General features: G+C 37.9%; 1 protein-coding gene across 1 annotated transcript in view; it reads right to left on the minus strand.

Moving 5' to 3' along the window:
• Nucleotides 1–21,224, minus strand: part of abcc8 (ATP-binding cassette, sub-family C (CFTR/MRP), member 8) — a 58,851-nt gene that overhangs the window by 5,538 nt on the left and 32,089 nt on the right. The window contains exons 22-32 of the mRNA XM_053642286.1: nt 19,669–19,749; nt 19,003–19,140; nt 18,451–18,576; nt 17,146–17,242; nt 12,024–12,271; nt 7,109–7,275; nt 4,753–4,822; nt 1,942–2,099; nt 1,510–1,602; nt 1,252–1,354; nt 721–834 (exon numbers count right to left, since the gene is read on the minus strand). Of these exons, the coding sequence (XP_053498261.1) occupies nt 721–834; nt 1,252–1,354; nt 1,510–1,602; nt 1,942–2,099; nt 4,753–4,822; nt 7,109–7,275; nt 12,024–12,271; nt 17,146–17,242; nt 18,451–18,576; nt 19,003–19,140; nt 19,669–19,749 (1,395 nt within the window). The remainder of the gene's footprint in view (nt 1–720; nt 835–1,251; nt 1,355–1,509; nt 1,603–1,941; nt 2,100–4,752; nt 4,823–7,108; nt 7,276–12,023; nt 12,272–17,145; nt 17,243–18,450; nt 18,577–19,002; nt 19,141–19,668; nt 19,750–21,224) is intronic.

The following is a 21,224-nucleotide window of genomic DNA, read 5'->3' on the forward strand; positions in this document are numbered from 1 at the left end:
GGCTGGTTGATGACCGAGTTATGTTGCTTCCACTTGTGGATAATGGCCCCAGTGGTGCTTACTGGAGAATTCAGATGTTTTGAAATACGTCTGTATCCGATTCCATCAATATGTTTTGCAACATTAAGGTTGCGAAGGTCTTTGGAGAACTCTTTGCTTTTGCCCATCATGAGATGTTTCTTGTGTGACACCTTGGTAATGAAAAGCCTTTTTATAAACCATTAATTTACTAACCCAGATGATATTAAGGTATAATTACTTATGGATTTCAGCTGGTTCCTTGCCTTACCTTGCCTTGGAGAACTGCGTTCTCTTAGCATGTTCAATACTTTTTTCCTGTGTCATTCCACTTTATTACACATAACTTTATTTATGGACTTTAATGTTGTGTAATTTCTTGAGTTAATACTGATGTCTGGTGAAAATTACATGTGAATAACCTCATTGGAAATATATTTACTGAAAAAAAAAAATAGGGTTAGGGTTAGAAACCAAATTTCCCTGCAAGTTTAGAAATATCTGAAAGTTTTGACCTTGAGAGGACTTATGGCTGATCCTCATGCGGAAAGCTGTAGTGTTAAAAAAAACAACACTAGTTTTTTGTGTAAAAGGCATATTTCACTGCTTTAATAATTATGGCAGAGGATGGTCCTTAGTAAGACAAACTTTTGTGTTTGTGCCTCTGTGTGTGTGTGTGTGTGTGTGTGTGTGTGTGTATACCATCAGAGCGTAGGTCAGTCCCAGCCCCACTAGGCCAGTGGACAGATGGTTGTAAAGATTGTTGGTGATGGAGGCTACTGCAGCTACAAGGACAATGCAGGCTCCAATATACTCCTGATAGAGATAGTGTAGACAGAGAAAGAAAAGAAGCAGTAACAGCTTGAGACACATATGTGTGTGTGTGTGTGTGTGTGTGTGTGTGTGTGTGTGTATAGTTCTGAACATTCCATGTCCTGTAACTATATTTTATATATTTTATTCTATACTAGATATTCAGACATCACAGAGTGGTGTATAAATAATACCAAATTATCTATTTAAAAATAGAAACTACTGCATGAATGAGCTGTACTATATATGATTTACTGTATGTACTCAGACAATACACAACAGAACAGTCACTGGTTATATATGGATTAACAGAAGCAAGTGAAGTTTAAGGAACAGGGTTTTCTCTTTGGAAGATATTACTGAAAGATAATATGTTTGCTGAAGCTACTGCTGGCTTTGAGTGTGAGTAGGGAAACTAACCATGCGGACCTCCAGCCAACGGTTGGCAGCAGTGAGGAAGAGAGATGCGACATTATTAGCATCCGTGAGCTCCAGAAGTCTCTGCTGAAATCTGGCTTCATACCTATATCATACAAATACACTAATTATTGTTATAAGTTATATTGTTCACTGTTTAGATAATGTTTTTTACCAACAATGGCAATTTGATTTCATTGAAATGAACACTTCTGTGTGAACACTTCTGTCGGTAGTAAGCTCACCGGAATGGACCCTCACCTGAAGGCCCGGATGGTGGTGAGACCCTCTACTGTCTCAGAGAAGTGAGAGAGTAAAGGGAGCTGGGTACTGTCCTCAAGCTGATGCAGATCTCTGAACACACGCACACACACACACACACATACACACACACACAGAGGTCATCATTAAACAACTGTCAATACTTAATATCTCATCCAACATGATCATATCTTAAACTTACATTTTATAAAACTAAATTGAATTTAAATTGAAATTGGCATATTGCAGTTAAAAACATCTGCACAAATGAACATTACCAAGTACATATATGTATCTTTTATATTATCAGTTTAGTAAATAATCACATTTGTATTAAGAGTCAATGATAACATCAAATAGCTTGATATTTCATTTCTTTCTATGTCTATAAATATACTGACTATCCCACGGGAAAGGCAGTGCTTCTCATACTTGAACGCCACTCTGAAGTATTTCTGGATGAAGTAGCAGGCAATGGCAAGTGGAGTGAGAGCGATGAGGAAAACAGGTGTGACATATGAGATAACACCCAGCGCAGACACACACAGCAATGTGGAGCGAATCAAACACTCCAAGGTAGTAGGAATATGCTGGAGAGTGAGATACGGTGAGAGATTGGAGATAGGGAAAAGGAGAAAGAAAGACACAAAAAGTGTATACATTAATCACAGTCATTTTCTTGTTTAGTCGACATGTTTGAGTGCAGCAAGGTCACTGAGAAATCACATAATCTGCCATTTTATGTGCAACTGAGTTCCAGCTGGAATGAGAATCAGCTTTTGCCAGTGTAAATTTGATGCAGATGTTGTTAAAAGAAGTGTAATTTTACTTGCAACAAAAGACCGTCTGACTCATTTCCTAAAATTGCTACTAAAACAGTGAAAACAAAAATACAAAAACATATAATATAATAATGTAACATTTACAATAGCCATCAGTCAGGCCATGGGCTGCATCAAAATAGACTTTCAGACTTCCAAGCGGCACAAAACATATGATCTGGATTGTACTTATGATATAAAATGAATTTGTAAAGAACTTTTGTTCTACTGTTAATAACAAATATGATAAATATATATTGAAAAAGTGATCAATATAGAAACATTCTCCCTCTTTTCCAGTTACAACAACATGTAAGATTGATGCAACTCACAAGTCATTAACAGCATAAACAAACAAAAGAACATGGGAGAAGTTACACAGTTATGTTTTTGTAGTCATTCCGATGCACTGAATACATTTGTGTTTGAGATTAAAAGATTAATATGAGATGACAGATCAGAATTTCAGCTCTCATATCCTGATATTTATATCTAGATGTGTTAAACAACTTAGAACATGGCACCTTTTGTTTAAACCCACTCATTTTTCAATCAGAGCCATTCCACAAGCATTGTGCATAGCCAATTTGGAATGTCCTCAAAAAGAAAGAAACCACTATTATACTAACAACCAGAGATGGAACAGTTCGTCCAAGGAAAACAGCAGCAGTTGATGACAGAAACATTGTAAGAGCTGTGAAGATAAATCTAAAAACAGCAGTTAGACATCACCAACCTTCACAGGGCAGGGATGAAGGTGTCACAATCCACCATTCAAAGAAGACTTCAAGAGCTGAAATATAGAGGCCATACAAAAAGATTCAAACCACTCATCAGCAGTAAGAATCAGAAAGCCTGATTGGAATTTCCAAAGAAATACAGAGATGAGCCTCAAAAGTTCTGGAACCAAGATTAAGCTCTATCAAGGTGATGGAAAGGCCAAAGTGTGAAGAAAGAAAGGATCTGCTCATGATCCAAAACATACAAGTTCATCTGTCAAACATGGTGGAGGTAGTGTCATGGCTTGGGCTTGAATGGCTGCTTCTGGAACAGGCTCACTAATCTTTATTAATGATGTAACTTTTGATGGTAGCAGTACAATCAATTCAGAAGTCCACAGAAACATTTGGTCTGCCTAATTATTAGTATATATAATTTGGAGGAACTTCATCATGCAGCAAGAAAATGACCCAAAACACACCGCCAATACAACAAAGGACTTCAGGATAAAAAGTGGAAGGTTTCAGACGGGCCAAGTCAATCACCAGACCTTAACCTAGTTGAGCAGCATTTCACCTCTTGAAGAGGGGACTGAAGGGAGAAACCCAGCCAAAACAAAAACAAAAAAACAACAACTGAAAGACGCTGTGGTATAAAACCTGGAAAAGCTTCACAAAAGAAGAATGCAACAGTTGGTGATGTCATTGGGTCACCAGCTTGAGTATTTGCAAGGGATGTGCAACAAAATATGAAGTTATTATTATGATTTACTTTAATTTGCTGTTCCAGTACTTTTTCTCACCCAAAAATTGACTGCCATGTTCTAAGTTGTTTAAGACATCTAGATGTAAATATCAGGAAATGAAAGCTGAAATTCAGATCTATCATCTTGTATCTTTTGATCTCAAACCCAGATGTCTTCAGTGTATAGCAAAAACAAAAGAAGTGGCCTTCCTGTTCCAATACTTTTGGAGGGAGCTGCATTAATGGCAGTGTGTGTTTGTGTGTGTGTGTGTGTGTGTGTGTTTTGGAACACAGCAGCATTGCAGAGATTTCTAACCATCTTAATGTCACTGCTGGTTTGAGTATAGCCTCTAACCAAAAATATCCAACTAACAGCAGTCCTGAGGTGATTAACAGACGTTGCTGAATGTCTTAAGTAAGATCAACAGAAACTGTACATGAAAACAAATATTAACTACAAGATGGACCACCAGGGTGGTTCTGTCTAACAAAATGGGACAGTAATTGACACAGTGCTTACAAATTCCAGGATCACTGCTGAGCCTGCTACCAGTACCAGCACCACACACTACCATGTCAGTGTTGCAGTGTTTCTCAATTGTAGACTTTTTATTTTACAAATTCACTAAATACACCATCAGTAAACAAAATACATGCTTCAGTTTACCAACAGCATTACAATTACAGTCAAAACAGAGAAATATAAATTATTTCAAAGGATTACTGCTACAGGAATTTATAAAAAAATTAATAAATAAAAAATTGTAAAAATATTTTTTAAAACAGGGAAATTTTAATTAAAAGTCATATTAGCAAAAATGACCAAAATGACTGTGAAATACTGAATTCTTTTTATCATTGTACCTCTCTGGGGAAGGGCAGAGGGCTTTGGGTAGAAAAGGTCAGCGTGATATTTAATGAGAAAAGGTCTCTCAGGGGCAGTGACCCAGAAACATACCTGGTCTATTGTGTTTGTGTCAGCAGAGAATCGGTTCAGAAGGCTTCCCAAAGGAGTTGTCTCAAAGAGTCTGGTCAAAAAAGTGCAAACCATCATTCAGAAGACACAAATATAACCTGCAAATAGTGTTTCCAGTTGAATGTTCGATTTCAAGATATTTAGTTCTGGGTGACACCCGATAAATCATTGTAGTAAATTACAACCCCAATTCCAAAAAAGTTTGGACCGTATGGAAAACGCTAATGAAAACAAAGAGGAGTGATTTGTACTTTGACTTGTATTTAAACAAAAAACATATACAGACAAGGTATTTTGTGTTTTACTTAATCCACTGCATAGTTTTTTGAAGATAAATGTTTATTTTAAAATTGACACATGCAACATGTTCCAAATAAGTTGGGACAGGGGCAATTTAGGGCTAAGAGCAATGAGACAAGTTGAAATAAGAAGTTGATGTGAAATAGGTGAGGCAATCTTCTAATCATAGTATATAAGGAGCCTCCAAAAAAGGCCTAGTCCTTCAAGAGCAAGGATGGGTCGAGGCTCGCCTATCTGCCAACAGATGCGTCAGCGAATAATCCAACACTTTGAGAACATTACCCAAAGACAAATCGGTAGGATTTTGTGCATTTCACCTTCTACAGTGCACAATATAATTAAAAGTTTCAAGAAATCTGGTCCAATCTCTGTGCGTAAAGGGCAAAGCCGAAAACCACTTCTGAATGCGCGTGATCTCCGATCCCTCAGACGTCACTGTCTTAAAAACAGTCATGAGTCTGTAATGGATATCCTGACATGGGCTCAACACCATGCGCCGCTGCATCCACAGATGCCAGTTAAGACTTTAATATGCAAAGCAGAAGCCATACACGAACACTGTCCAGAAGCACCGCCAACTTCTGTGGGCTCGGTCTCATCTGAGATGGACAGTAGCACAGTGGAATCGTGTTTTGTGGTCCAACGAGTCAACATTTCAAATAGTTTTTGGACAAAACAGTGTCTTGTTCTCCAAGCCAAGGACGGACCATCCAAGCTGTTATCACTGGTCCAAAAGCCAGCATCTGTCATGGTATGAGGGTGTGTCAGTGCCCATGGCATGGGTAACTTGCACATCTGTGAGGGCTTCATTAATGCAGAAAGATATGTACACATTTTGGAGCAATATATGCTGCCATCCAGAGCAGGACAATGCCAAACCACATTCTGCCCGGATTACAAGCACATGGTTGCGTAAGCAGAAAGTGTGGGTGCTAGCATGGTCTGCTTGCAGTCCTGACCTGTCTCTGATTGAGAATATGTGGCACATTATGAAGCATAAAATAAGGCAACGAAGGCCCCGTACAATTGCGCAGCTGAAGAAATACATAAAGGATGAATGGGAGAATTCTGCTTGCTAAACTTAACCAATTCGTGTTCCAGCGCCCAAACGCTTAATAAGTGCTATTAAAAGAAAAGGTAATGTTACACAGTGATAAACAGTCGACTGTCCCAACTTTTTTGGAGTGTGTTGAAGTCATCAGATTTGAAAACTAAATTAAATTCACAATGTAAAACATCAACTAATGTGTTAATAATGTGTTTTCAATATAGTACAGGGTGACTTGAATTTTCAAATGACTCTTTTTGTTTGTTTGATTTTTGCATTTTCCATACTGTCCCAACTTTTTCGGAATTGGGATCGTATTGATAAATCATTACAGTATACAGATGAGAAGAGTAAAGGTAAGCTGTACTCAATGTGATGGAAAGGTTATTGTGAATAGGAGTAAGGGGATGAGCATGGGACAGTCTATGATTACAGCAGCAGTTCTTAGAAGGTACAAATTTACAGTGTCCATGTGAAATTAGACAATAAAACAAGGGTAGGTGCTTTGTATTCTAAACAAAATTTTTACATTCTGAACCCAGATTTGAGTAATGACATCCATGTACCTTATTTACAGTGCAATAATGTCTTGGGTTAACGTCTAACGGCTCTGAACAATATGAGGGGTGAGTGGGTCATAGATCATCTGTCAACTGACCACACACAGTGTGTAATTACTCTCCTCATTAGCCACCAGCCCTGTGCTGTTGCCATGGAACTAAAAGCAAAAGCACTGTTTGCTGTCACGAGCTCAGACAGATGGGACACATCAGTCATCAGGCTAATAGCTCAGTGGAGCCTGACTGTGTAACAAGTTAATGGTTTTATTGTCATCTTCTCTTTCTCTCTCTCTCTCTCTCTCTCTCTCTCTCTCTCTCTCTCACACACACACACACACACACAGCAAAGAACCACACAGCAAGGAAACACATTAACACATTGGCACACAAACAGCTTAAACAAAGTAATAATAACAGAGGAGATTCATACCTCATGGGGGCGAGTATGATGTTATTAAGCAGGTTATGGTGTAGCTCTTTGGCCACACTCAGCCCTGTCCACTCCACAGCCACAGACGTGACCAAACACAGCGCAATGCCCAGGCAGCACAGCACACTGAACATCAGCAGATACGACGAATGACTGAACCCACAGTCCTGCAATCAACAGCACATACAATCTGTTTGTTTTTTTCTTACAAATGTGTGTGTGTGTGTGTGTGTGTATGTGTGTGTGATAGGGCTGAGAATGAGAGAGAATGTTAAGAGAACATGAGAGTGATGTAGTAGAATAGTATTACTCTGTAATAACGATTTAAACATAAAAAAGAAACAGTTTCAGCAATGGCAGTAGAGAGAGCTATGTATAGTTTTATTGAAAGCAAAGCAATAATGACTCTGTAGAGGATTAACCTAATGATCCTCGGACCCACAACACTAATGATCCAGCCAGAGCCCCCAAACAAATCAATGCTTATATTTACTTAGGCCTTACAATGCATCCTAATGAAAAACCACAAGTAAAATACGAGACAAATGAAAAATAAATAAATAAATAAACCACCCTAAAATCTCACCCACATCTGCAAATTCTACTCCGCATGCAGGGATGAGTTCTAGAACATGTATTAATTTAAAATACAAAATTTGTATTAGGCCTAAGTAAATATAAGCATTGATTTGTTTGGGGGCTTTGGCTGGATCATTAGTGTTGTGGGTCCGAGGATCATTAGGTTAATCCTCTACAGAGTCATTATTGCTTTGCTTTCAATAAAACTATACATAGCTCTCTCTACAGCCATTGCTGAAACTGTTTTTTTTTTTTTTTTTTTTAAATGTTTAAACCATTAGTACAGAGTAATACTATTCTACTACATCACTCTCATGTTCTCTTAACATTTTCTCTCATTATCAGCCCTATCAATACTATTTAACAAATATATATATATATATATATATATATATATATATATATATATATATATATATATATATATAGGTGATGCTTTATATTTATATTATGCTATAGCCAATAGTTCTGGCTATAACATAAATCGCAGGTCTAATGCACTCATACTAATATGTTATTCTTCCTAGAATAATAGCTTATTCACAGGTACACATGGTACACAGGTGGATGCTACACATAATCTATGGCTAATAATAAACAGATTTTTTTTTTTTAATTGTTGTTTAACAAAGAAAAAAAAACTATGTCTATGTAACATTTATGAAAGTAGTCTCAGGCGTCTGCACTGTAACAATCAATACATTTCCCAACATGAGAAGTCTTCAGAAGAGAGGTGTTTACATTTTCTGTTTTCAATGTAATATTGTTCTCGTATTAAGTTCAAGACAGATAACACAGGAGTGCCTGGTGAGTGGAAGACAGTTGTGTTTACAGATGCTACAATGTAACTGATAACAGGAACTAACTTGTCTTGTGGACATTCAATAACATTCAGTGTAACTATAACCAGTTAAAAATTGTGGCCATTCATTAATAATGAAAAAAATTGTAATCATGGACAAATTGATGTGGTATAAATGAAATTGCATACTTTTGACTGTGCCCTTTTAAGAAAATAATAGACTTTGGGGTATCCTACCACCCTGACGTGGATTAGTTTAGTGTAACAGCATGGCCTGTCATGTTATATTCCTTACTTAACTTCCTCATTAATACAGCATAACATTAACCAAGTAACTAACCTGTATTACATACATATTTACATATACATACATATATATATATATATATATATATATATATATATATATATATACACACAGTATCTCACAAAAGTGAGTACACCCCTCACATTTTTGTAAATATTTGATTATAACTTTTCATGTGACAACACTGAAGAAATGACACTTTACTACAATGTAAAGTAATGAGTGTACAGCTTGTGTAACAGTGTAAATTTGCTGTCCCCTAAAAATAACTCAACACACAGCCATTAATGTCTAAACCGCTGGCAACAAAAGTGAGTACACCCCTAAGTGAAAATGTCCAAATTGGGCCCAAAGTGTCAATATTTTGTGTGTCCACTTTCAAACACTGCCTTAACCCTCTTGGGTATACAGTTCACCAGATCTTCACAGGTTGCCACTGGAGTCCTCTTCCACTACTCCATTACAACATCACAGAGCTGGTTTTTATTACAGACCTTGTGCTCCTCCACCTTCCGTTTGAGGATGCCCCACAGATGGTCAATAGGGCTTAGGTCAGGAGACATGCTTGGCCAGTCCATCACCTTCACCCTCAGCTTCTTTAGCAAGGCAGTGGTCGTCTTGGAGGTGTGTTTGGGGTCGTTATCATGCTGGAATTCTGTATACTTATCATGCTCTGCTTCAGTATGTCACAGTACATGTTGGCATTTATGGTTCCCTCAATGAATAGACGTATGAGTGCTGCCAGCATTGCTGCAGAGGTTGAAGGGGTGGGGGGTCAGCCTGTCAGTGCTCAGACCATACGCCGCACACTGCATCAAATTGGTCTGCATGGCTGTCGTCCCAGAAGGAAGCCTCTACTAAAGCTGATGCAAAGGAAAGACTGCAAACAGTTTGCTGAAGACAAGCAGACTAAGGACATGGATTATGAGACCAAGATAAACTTATTTGGTTCAGATGGTGTCAAGCGTGTTTGGCGGCAACCAAGTGAGGAGTACAAAGACAAGTGTGTCTTGCCTACAGTCAAGCATGGTGGTGGGAGTGTCATGGTCTGGGGCTGCATGAGTGCTGCCGGCACTGGGGAGCTACAGTTCATTGAGGGAACCATGAATGCCAACATGCACTGTGACATACTGAAGCAGAGCATGATCAGTATGCATTATTCCAGCATGATAATGACCCCAAACACACCTCCAAGATGACCACTGCCTTGCTAAAGAAGCTGAGGGTGAAGGTGATGGACTGGCCAAGCATTTCTTCAGACCTAAACCCTATTGAGCATCTGTGGGGCATCCTCAAACGGAAGGTGGAGGAGCACAAGGTCTCTAACATTCACCAGCTCCGTGATGTCATCATGGAGGAGTGGAAGAGAACTCCAGTGGCAACCTGTGAAGCTCTGGTGAACTCCATGCCCAAGAGGGTTAAGGCAGTGCTGGAAAATAATGGTTGCCACAAAAAATATTGACACTTTGGGCCCAATTTGGACATTTTCACTTAGGGGTGTACTCACTTTTGTTGCCAGCGGTTTAGACATTAATGGCTGTGTGTTGAGTTATTTTGAGGGGACAGCAAATTTACACTGTTATACAAGCTGTACACTCACTACTTTACATTGTAGCAAAGTGTCATTTCTTCAGTGTTGTCACATGAAAAGTTATAATAAAATATTTACAAAAATGTGAGGGGTGTACTCACTTTTGTGAGACACTGTATATATAAAAGCTGCATTTACCAATGTTTATACCACCAATGAGTAAAAAGTAATTCCACAATGTCTAATATGAACCAGCACCTTAAATAGAGACCAGAGTTCAGTAAGATATCAACATTTTAAAATGTGATGTCATTTAATTTTTAGTCATGGATTGAATAAACACTAGTCAGGTATATGCAGTTGTATTTCATTAACATTTAAGCAAATGTGTTAAACTTCTTTTGTTGAGTATCAAAGGACATTTTTATGTATTTTTAGCAGTTCAATGCGCATACAAACAAAATGCAATTTACAATTTTCATATGAAACGTCTGACAGTCTAATTTATATAAGCATTTGTTTACCCATTAGTTTAATCCCTGTCCTGTTTTCTCTTACTGCACATTGCTTTGCAGACCATAAATCAGAATGATTAGCTGTGGCTGTTCGCACTGAACATCTATGGTGAAAAGCCTGAGGGATAACAGAACACTGCACTGGTGGACTTACACACTTTAGTTTTCTTTATCAAAGTACCAAATTGTGGATTAGGGAAGTTTGAGATTGAATTACACACACACACACACACACACACACACACACGCACACACACAGACACATTTAGAATAGCCCAGACAGGGCCGTACTCGCTGTAATAAGTATCTTGTTACAGCACATGATGTGAGATCAGTATCTGGCAGAGCTCAGAGCACAGCTTGAATACCTCTCTCACTCTGTCAGATAACACCTTCCACCTGCTGTGACTCTAATGTGTTAATGACACAGTAACACACACTCACACTGCTATAGCTTGAAAAGATTTTGTCAATTTTTAAATTTTTTTATAAGGACTGCTGGAGTGATGTTTATGACTGATGGAATAACCCAGAATTTATGGAAGACAGTTTACATTTACTTCTGCATATGGGATTACAATGTTTTGCATAGATTATTTTCAATGCCCAAGAACTTAAAATGGCCAAGGAACATCTCTATATGTTTACCCTCATTAAAAATAACAGAATCAATATGTATGACTTGCAAATTGAGAATACAGCTAGCCAGTTAGTTACCAGCTAGTTAACTGTCTTATATTTGTCACAGGTGGACACAAGTGGCATTTCAGTAACAGTCTTAACTACACTGCCATGTTCTCACAGATGTATATAATGGTAGCCAAACTTGTCAAAATTTACCATAACAGCCACAGTTGTGTCCATTAACTAATTTAGGTAGCTAGCTCACATAGAAGTATGGCCTATTTGGTGACATGTTGAACTAAGCTCATTCAACACATTCTCTGAATCACTTTCTGTTTGTTTTTTGTTTTTTTAACTGAAAGTTAAAAAAAATCTGAATTTAGGGCTATGTAAAAAAAAATTGCCCCAAATATAAATCTACATAACCAAAATCAACCAACCAAGGGGAGGTACATATTTATTATAGTTTTTCAGTGGAAAGGTCCACAATGGTATGGAAACGCTTTTGAAAATATGAACACATGAATAAAATATGCTAGTGAGAGATTATTCTGTACCTGCACCAATGTGCAGTTGTGTCGAACAGCGTTGATCTTAGCATGGATGACGTCGGAGGTCCAGTGAGCAAGCCAGACATCGATGGACACCATGAACGTGTGTTTGAGGAGCTGGGACAGCAGCAATAAGGGCAGCAGCAGCAGACCAGCTGAGCTCAGGTACTTCCCACATGAACGCCAAGGGATGGTGGTTCTGTGCCTCATTGCCTGTGACAGGTTATCCTCATCATCACTCTCCACCGTCTCCTCTGCAAGTACACAACAACATGAGATGAGGGACAAACTGCTTGTTTTGTGTTCAAGATGAAAAGCATTGGCTGCCACTGGATGATATTAAGCAAATACAGCAAGGGTGTGCAAGCTTTGCTAGAAGGAGTTTCTACAAGCAGTTATTAATTCAGTGATGAAAACTACTGAAATTCTATGCACTTTTTAGAGTATCAAAAAGTGCAGCATGGTTTTGTTCTTGGCCAGCTCTCATGCAATTTCAACAGAATCTTGACCTGGTGATTGATGATACAGAAATGCTCCAAAATTTTGGAATAATTTTCCAGAGCAGTTTAGTAATGTAAGCGTTATACTGTATGTGTTTTTAAAATAGTTGTTAAACTGGGCATATGTATAGTTCTTAAGTATTTTATCTTCTTAAATGCATATTTTGTAATTAGTAATAAATTTCATAGTTAACTGATTGATTTATTGATAATACTTTGTTTTATATTTTACACTTTTAAATAACTTTTTGAACTTCTTGACCTTTGGATTTTGGATGCAAAACAAAATGTATTATTATTATTATTATTATTATTATTATTATTATTGTCACCTGTCAGCTGCATGAAGATTCTGTCACTTGTAAGCAGTCAGCCGCTAATATTATGCAGTAACAGGACATACTCTTTACGACATAAATATCACCCACACTACTGCAAAGCTGTAACTACACAGTACTGAGTACATTATTACTCTCTACATCACCTATACAACATAAAGGCCCAGACCCCTGATGCAGTGATACAGTATATGAATCAAACTGCCAGGTTAGTGACATAAAGGGGTAATGAAGTAATGAGGAGAGGAAAAAAAACAACAGAGATCAGGATACAGGCTTAAAATCTGGCAATATATAACAGAGGAAAAATAAGAATATGAACAACAGAGGGTAAATAGAGGTTTAAAATGTGAGACAGAATAGGACAGGGTCCCCATTATATCCATGACAGATATAAAATGTTGATTTATGTTTCTCTGGGAGGATCGCCTACACAGATTTCCAGAGCTCACATTAAGGTCTTCCAACTGCTCCCAATTCTAAAATTAGACGCAACCTCACGCTGTAATTTTATGTGTATAGGAGAGAGTGCTGGGACTGGAGTGGGAGGGAAACAGAGAGAAAAAATGCATAGAGATAGATATGAAGAAGCATAAAGATAACAAGAAACAGAGATAATCAAACACAGTGTGGCACAAAAGCAAGTAGCTTTTAATGCTCATGCTGAAGGTGGATTATTATAGGAACTGTTTTATTGTACATGAGTGGAGGCATGCAGCCAAGAGCAGTGACAGAGCACACACCACCATGTAACACAAGCTTTACACGATTCACAGTTACCAAGCCACTGTCCACCCACACCTGTGAGTGCAATCCCCAGTGCTGCAGGGACACATAGACCAGAGAACCATCGACATTCATCAGACAGAGACAGAGAACACGGCCTTGATAACACTCCACATGAGCAGCATATAAGAGGAACATAAGTTAATGCAGTCTGCCATGTAGTGAAGAGTCCACTTTCTTTATCTAGTCTCAGAACAAATAATGTGGTGCCATCACACTTGTTGCGTTCGACTGGGAAAGCAGCACTTTGCGCAGTAAAGATAAAGGCTGTCCTATTCAGCTGACCTCTATGCTTTTTTATCTAGGCTTAAATTGACAGCAGCACAGTGTGTAGATTTGCAGGAAAAATTATCATTTACAGCCTTACAGTTCTGTTCAATGCACCATTGCTCAGTGTAAGATTTGGCAAACTGCCCCTCAATTTGAAATTCTTACTTGGAAAGTTTGGAGAGATCCTCAACCCTGAGATCAGTATATGACATCATATCAACATCGCTGCTCACTTGATCAACAGTAAATAAAGTGCAATTTATCAACTTCTTAATTCAATTACAATTTATATTTGATTTAGAATAATAAACATACAGACATACAGAATTAGTTGGCCAAATAATGCTGTATTTTCAGAAGGTAAACATATCATGAATGTTAAAGCTCACTTATATCATAACATTACCTGGTTAGCTTGTTGCTAACAAAAGACAAGCTTTCAATGCGCCGATGTGAAAAATGAGGTAGTTCTGACTTTACATGTCTGAATTAAGTCAAATTAGTTCCACTAGTTCACCCACAGTGATGGAAATAAATAATGTCCCAATTGTAATGCCTGCCTGGGGTTTATTTACCCCAATGCAACAGGGACCTTTAACCAAAAGTGTGTTTTCTGTGTGTAAAAGTCTAGAAGACCAAAAAATAGCTGTTTGCAATACTGCAAAAGCTAAGCAAATGGAAATATGTTGAGTAAAGGCAAATTTATCTATTATTCCTCATTATTACCCAAATTTCTAGTTATTATCCCTACAAATATCACGGTTGCTCTATTGGTAGATAATTTAGCTTATTTCAAGCATTTATTTCTAGAAAGAAGCAAAATTATCTACAGATAGAACAAGACAATGCCAAGCTTGAAATTAGTAAAGTGTGTAAATAATTAGGATTAATAATCTTATATTTGTTGAATAATCTCATAATGAGAAATATTAGGGTCCGTGTATGCTGTGTTCATTTGTTTTTGGTTTCAAAATTGAAAAACTAAATTTAAATGACAACGCGTTCATTATTTTTTTTGTTTTAATAGTGACTATTTCATTACTAATTAACTATGTTTAAACCCAATTTATGCTCAAAAATGCAACAGATTTAAAATATGCCTCATTTATACTTTCTTCCCGTCTTATTTTTTTTAGTTGGAATTATTTCGGTTTGTGGCATGTTCACATAACCTGAGTATAATTGAACTCACTGAAAAACGAGCAGAATATATCAGAGGCTTCGTCAAACATCCTTCACTCTGAGAAGTTCATTACCTGCTTTTCAAAGGCAGTAAGAAGGTTACAGTAAGGGAAGATGACATGTCCACGAAAAATTAGCCGAGTTTTTCACCACGATAAAGCTAGTTTTAGGTTCGATATTCGCTGGATATTTACTTTCCCCTGCCCTTGTTCTATAGAGGCGACAGTCTTACACAGATATCAATACCACTTTTAGTTTTAATAACATTCAGGAATTATATACGGACATAAAATATTTACTCAAAAATGCCAGCGTGTATTAGAGCTGCATATTTACACCTGAGAATGTTCTGACCCGTATCACATCGCAAGTTGCCTTAGGGACCATCTGGCAATTCCACCAACTGAGTTAAAATGTCAACAGGCCTGGTTCTTGCCAGCTAAAGAAGCTGGGCAGACTGAAGCCGCCTCCTGAGTGTAGAACGCGCAGTTGCTTTCAGTCAATAAAAACATAGAAAAATACTACAATTTTCTGACATTATTTTGTGATTGCTTGTGGCAGTCTACTGCCCTTCCTCAAACTTCTGAACACACAGCCTGTCTCAAATTACTTTTAACCAATACACGAATTGTTAAATAAATAAATAAATAAATAAAGTTGTCTTTGCCTATGTTCTGATTGAGTGGGCAAGACAGACATTTGGGTGGGCTCAGACCACCCCTTCCCATGCCTAGATCCAGCCCCCAGCCCCAAACATCAACATTGTCCATGCATTAATTAAAATTACTTATAACTATTAACATAAAAAAGCCATTTAAAAACCACACATTTTACATTCTAAGTAGCAGTAGCAGAGTCACAATGAGATGCCTGACCTATTAAAATAATTGAGTATCTGAGTATTTGTATAAAGGGAGGTATTGGCAAAATCTCACCTGTAGTACATTCTGGCCATTAGGAACCTATTACAACTTTTGGAATGTGAAAAAAAAAACATTTAGGTGAATTATATCTCTAAAACATTTAGATGAGGTGAATCTCATTGTGATCCTGCTACAGCCTTTAGAATGTAACCATGTGTGTTTTTAAATGACCTTTGTATGTTACAACTTATGTCATTTTAATTTATGCTTGGCTAATGTCGACATTTTAACTCAGTGGGTGGAATTGCCAGACGGTCCCTTAGGCAACTGCGCTGTGATACCGTGTCAGACTATTTTGCAAACATGCCATAAATTGAAATATCTCCAATTCAAAGAATAAGAAGGCAAGAAACTATAAACGAGGCATATTTGAAATATTTTGCATTTTCGAGCAAAAATGGGTTTTAAACATAGTTAATTAGTGATATAATTGTCAATAGTAAAACAGAAAATTAATGAACATGTCTTTATTTGTATTTTATTTTTCAATTTTGAAACAAAAACGAATGAACGCAATGCACATGGGCCTATTAGATACATTTTCCTTTATTCAAAATATTTTCACTGCATAAGAATTCATTTTTGGACTTGAGAAAGGAGAAAAACTGGCCATGGAATGGAGACTGAGCAGAATATGACAAATCACTGCCAGCTTTTCAATGCTGTGAAAGGTTGCTCTGGTCTTTTTTTTTTAATGACACTGACATTTGTGACTATACCATTACTATAGCTGGGCCGAATGCCAGGCGTCCGGCAGTCGCCCAAGAACATCCATCCTTGATCTAAAGATGGGTCACAAAGCTCATTATCCTCACAGAGGGCAAAAACACAATACTGAGTGACGACAGGAATGGCAGATGCCGGTTCAGAAGGGCATGTGGAAATTGGGCACACTTTAACAGGCTGTAAGGTAGAGAGGATGTCTTTAAATAAAGATGTCACAACATGAAAGCAAACTGTCTCTTCAGACCATTTAAACTGAGGCTCGTTGTATAGCAGGCAATCTTACTACAATGCCATTTTAACCAAACCATACATAAATGCAAACAACACACACTGACAGCACAGAGATGGAGAAATGTTCAACAGAAATATACCAGTACAGACTTTATAGTGTGTTTCCGCCTACCTTCCTCTTCTTCCTCTGTCTTCACTGCTTCTCTGGAGTACATGGCCCTTCTCAGGTTCTTCCTTTCCAATACTGTCATACTCTCTGCTACGGTCTCCTAAAACACAGCCAGGTATGCTTATTCACTAATGAAGTAGACAATTTGCACAATGCAGAGACACCATTACTAGACAAGAGCAGAACTATAATATTTGGAATTGGGGGGATATTTGGGCTTCTTGGTAGGGCAGACAAGATTAGAGACAGAGTTAGTATTAGAGTTAGTTCTTGTTCTCACTTATGTTACAGCAGCTATAAATAGTCATTCAATCACCAGCATCCTTTTCTCTCTCTTGAAGGTAATAAGACAAAAAATGTTGCTGAGAAGCAAGGCCTTCCGTCCTGAATACTTTGCTGTGTCAGAAAACCTAATGGAAGAGCCTTACCCTCTGACTGTTGCTGACACTGGAGACTACTTCCAAAAATGCTAAATAAATGTCACCATATAATGTCATCAAATGTCACCATATAAAGACTTACACATTTAAAAAAAATAATTTATTTGAAGTATCTTCCATACAAGTTTCTAGGAATTAGCTGTTACTATAGCATGATAATACATTAGAATGACCACATTAATATAAACCTGTGATTTTTTCTTCCAGCTGAAACTACTGTTAAATGTTGTTGAACATTAATGAACACCTTTTGACAAATCAGATTTGAGAATTCAGTTTATTGCATTGGCTATAATCAGTGAAGCCCAATATATATTTGAAAGCAACAGAAATGCAGTAATCCAATAGGCAACAGAGGTCCACTAGCAACTGATGATGATGCTCCTGAATACCTTGGCACATGTAACTTAGTCAATGTCTACGCCTTTTGTTGTCTCCATACCTCTGGTATTTCTAAACTGGTGTTATCTCCAAGTTTATTATCTGAGAGTATTCAATATTACAAGCTAGGTAACTGTGTGCAAAAAATACACCTGTCTCTCAGGAAAACTACCTTTCTGAAATAATGATATTGTAAAGTTTTTTCTTTAATTTGGAAATGTATTTTGAGGTGCCACAATAAGCAACATGGGGAGCACTACCCTCCCAGTGCCTCCTCTTATGTACAATCATAACTGAAGATATCATTAGAAGGTATCTACACCCATTATAAGCTTCTCGTGAATAAAATCCGACTTTAATAAGAAAGCTGTGCTGACTGAATAGAAAAGACTTGTGCATTAGGGCTGAAAAACGACTGTCCAATCTAATAAAATCATCTTGCTTTCCTCATCTAGGATGGTGCAGTTGCTCCCTCTGTGGGCTGTACCTTCTCAAATTCCTGGTCCTGGCGATTCATGAGGGCTTTCCATTGCTCAAACAGTTCCGGCTGAGATTTATGGATGTCTTTCAGAGTGCCCTCTGTCTGGATCGTACCATCCTTCATCGCAATGATCTATCAACATTCCAAGCAAATATCCAACCCATAAGCACATTGCTTCCAATCAGATAGTCTTACTATTCCATATATAAGAGATGGGAAAGGATGTGATTGATGTACTTCAGCCGTATATAAAACAGAAGGGGTGTCTGCTGTGTCGAATTAAAAGCTGAGTAATACGCATTGCTGGAGGAGTAAACAGCCATAGTTGCCATCCGTCACTGGCACAACAAGGAGGGCGATAAGTGTAGGGGCAAGCCTTTCATTATGCTAGTCACTGAGCAAGAGTGTGTTGCCTCTAATATATCAGTCTGGAACTTTATAAAACAAACAGTTGGAAAGATGCAATCCAAGCTTGAAAATGCCAACCAGAGAAAAAGAAACCACTAAATAAAAGCAAGATGTTTTCATCCATTATCAAAGATAAAAAGATGACAATACCCAGTCTGCATGAGGCAGGTACTGCAGTTTGTGTGTGACCAGCACCACGGTCCTCTTCTCCTCCCGGAGCAGTTTCAGAATACCCTCCTGCATCAGGTGATCACTCAGATGGATGTCCAGCGCTGAGAATGGGTCGTCCTGCAAAAAATATGGCAAAGGATTGAAATCCAGCCTAACATCAAATTTAAATCCCTTAAGCAGATTTGCATACTGTACTTTAACTGGTTTTGGGGTAAAACCAGTACCCTATAGGGTTCTTCAGGTTGTCCCTCTGGAGATACCTTAAAGGCATTGCATTTCAGTATCAGTGAATAAAACCACTGTATCAAGTTAAAAACACAACTTAAAGAAACCCTTGAGAAACTTTTTTTTTGAAGAGTGTATTGGTGACTTTCAATTATGTTTAATAATTAATAAATTACAGGATTCAGAACAGTCAGTAATAAATAGGACAGCACTACATCCAAGAATCTGGGAGGCAGCGTGAAAAAAGTGTGACAGCTTGAAAACGGTATCCAGATTCCCCCTTTCAGAGAGGTTTCGAAGTAGAAACATTTTAGGGTGCAAAGGGTCATTTTGTTATTATTGATTCATCTATTCTAATTTCATTGTGTATGCAGTTGTCTGTACTAACTCTAGAGTATATGGAATGGTGTTTGGACTCACCAGGAAGACTACATTGGTGGTCTGATAAAGGGCACGGGCCACACTGATACGCTGTCTCTGGCCTCCTGAGAGAATGATTCCCTGACAAGAGAGGAAAGGGGTTCATCAAGAGAAAGAATGAGACATAATGTATGACATGCTGCTGTAATGTACACTATATGGCCAAAGTAAGAGAAACCTATATCTACCTATACATATATACCAATAACACCTATATCTGCTTTTTGAACATATCATTTCAGATTTAGTCCCCCTTTGCTGTTATAATAACCTCCACTCTTCTGGGAAGGCTTTTCAATAGATTTTTGAGAGTGGCTGTGGGGATTTGTGCCCATTCAGCCACAAGAGTATTAGCAAGGTCAAGTACTGATGTCGGGTGATGAGACCTAGGGTACTGTCTGCTTTCCAGTTCAAAGTTGTTCAGTAGAGTTGAGGGCAGGGGTCTGTACAGAGTACTTGAGATTTTCTACACCAAGTGTCTTTGTGGACATTGCTTTGTGCACAGAAGCATTGTAATGCTACAACATACAAAGACATCCTATACAATTGTGTGCTTCCAAATTTGTGGCAACAATTTGCGGAAGAACTGGCCAGGTGTCCACAAACTTTTGGCCATATAATGTACTTAACTTTTTTTTTCAATGTCTGGCAGCATAGGAAATCCCTTCATATGGAACAATGACATTTGATATTTTCTATTATACATTTTCTTTTTATATATTAAAGTACAGTTACACCCAAAAGTGAGAAAATTGCATTGATTGCAGGGGCATCATGGACAATCTGACAGCCGGTATCCTTTTACATACTGAACTGATTATGTCCATTCCACTACACATAGGATAAAAGCCTGACACTTACTGTGAGAGATTTTTATAACTGTATTTTTTAAATGTGCTCCTTACCAAATTTTGCAGGCAAATTTAGAAAGTAAATTAAAATGTTCCTTAATAAAACTACATTTAAAAAAATCAATATTGTTGGAGACTCTGAAGAAGAGAGAGATTCACGGTTCAGATATGAGAAGCTGTTCACAGGACAATAGCCTGGACACTGCCCAAAGCTGGCATTTACGGAAGAGTGCTAAGAAGAAAGCCATTCTTGAAAAAAGTTGTATGAAATCCCATTTGGGATTTGCCAAAATGTATCCTGGAGTCTTAGCAAACAAAAAGGTTCTATGGTCTGATGAGACCAAAATTTAACTTAACAAAGTTTGGAAGAACCCCAATGCTGGTCATCACCCTAAGATCACCATCCCCACAGTGAAGTATGGTGATGGTAGCATGATGTTGTCTTGTCATCAGCAGGGACTGAGGAACTGGTCAAGGTTAAGGGCAAGAAGAATGGAGCCAAATACAGGAAAATCCTAGTAGAAAACCTGTTAAACTCTGCATGAGACTTGATACCAGAGCAGAGGTTCATCTTCCAACAGGACAACGACCCTAAGTGTACAACCAAAACTACATCGAAGTGGTTCAAAACCAAGAACCTAGATGTGTTAGAATGGTCTAGTCAAAACCCAGACCTCAATCCGATTGAGAATCTGTGGCAAGACT

The sequence above is a fragment of the Ictalurus furcatus genome, chromosome 14 (genome assembly GCF_023375685.1).
Source record: "Ictalurus furcatus strain D&B chromosome 14, Billie_1.0, whole genome shotgun sequence".
In the NCBI taxonomy this organism is placed as follows: domain Eukaryota; kingdom Metazoa; phylum Chordata; class Actinopteri; order Siluriformes; family Ictaluridae; genus Ictalurus; species Ictalurus furcatus.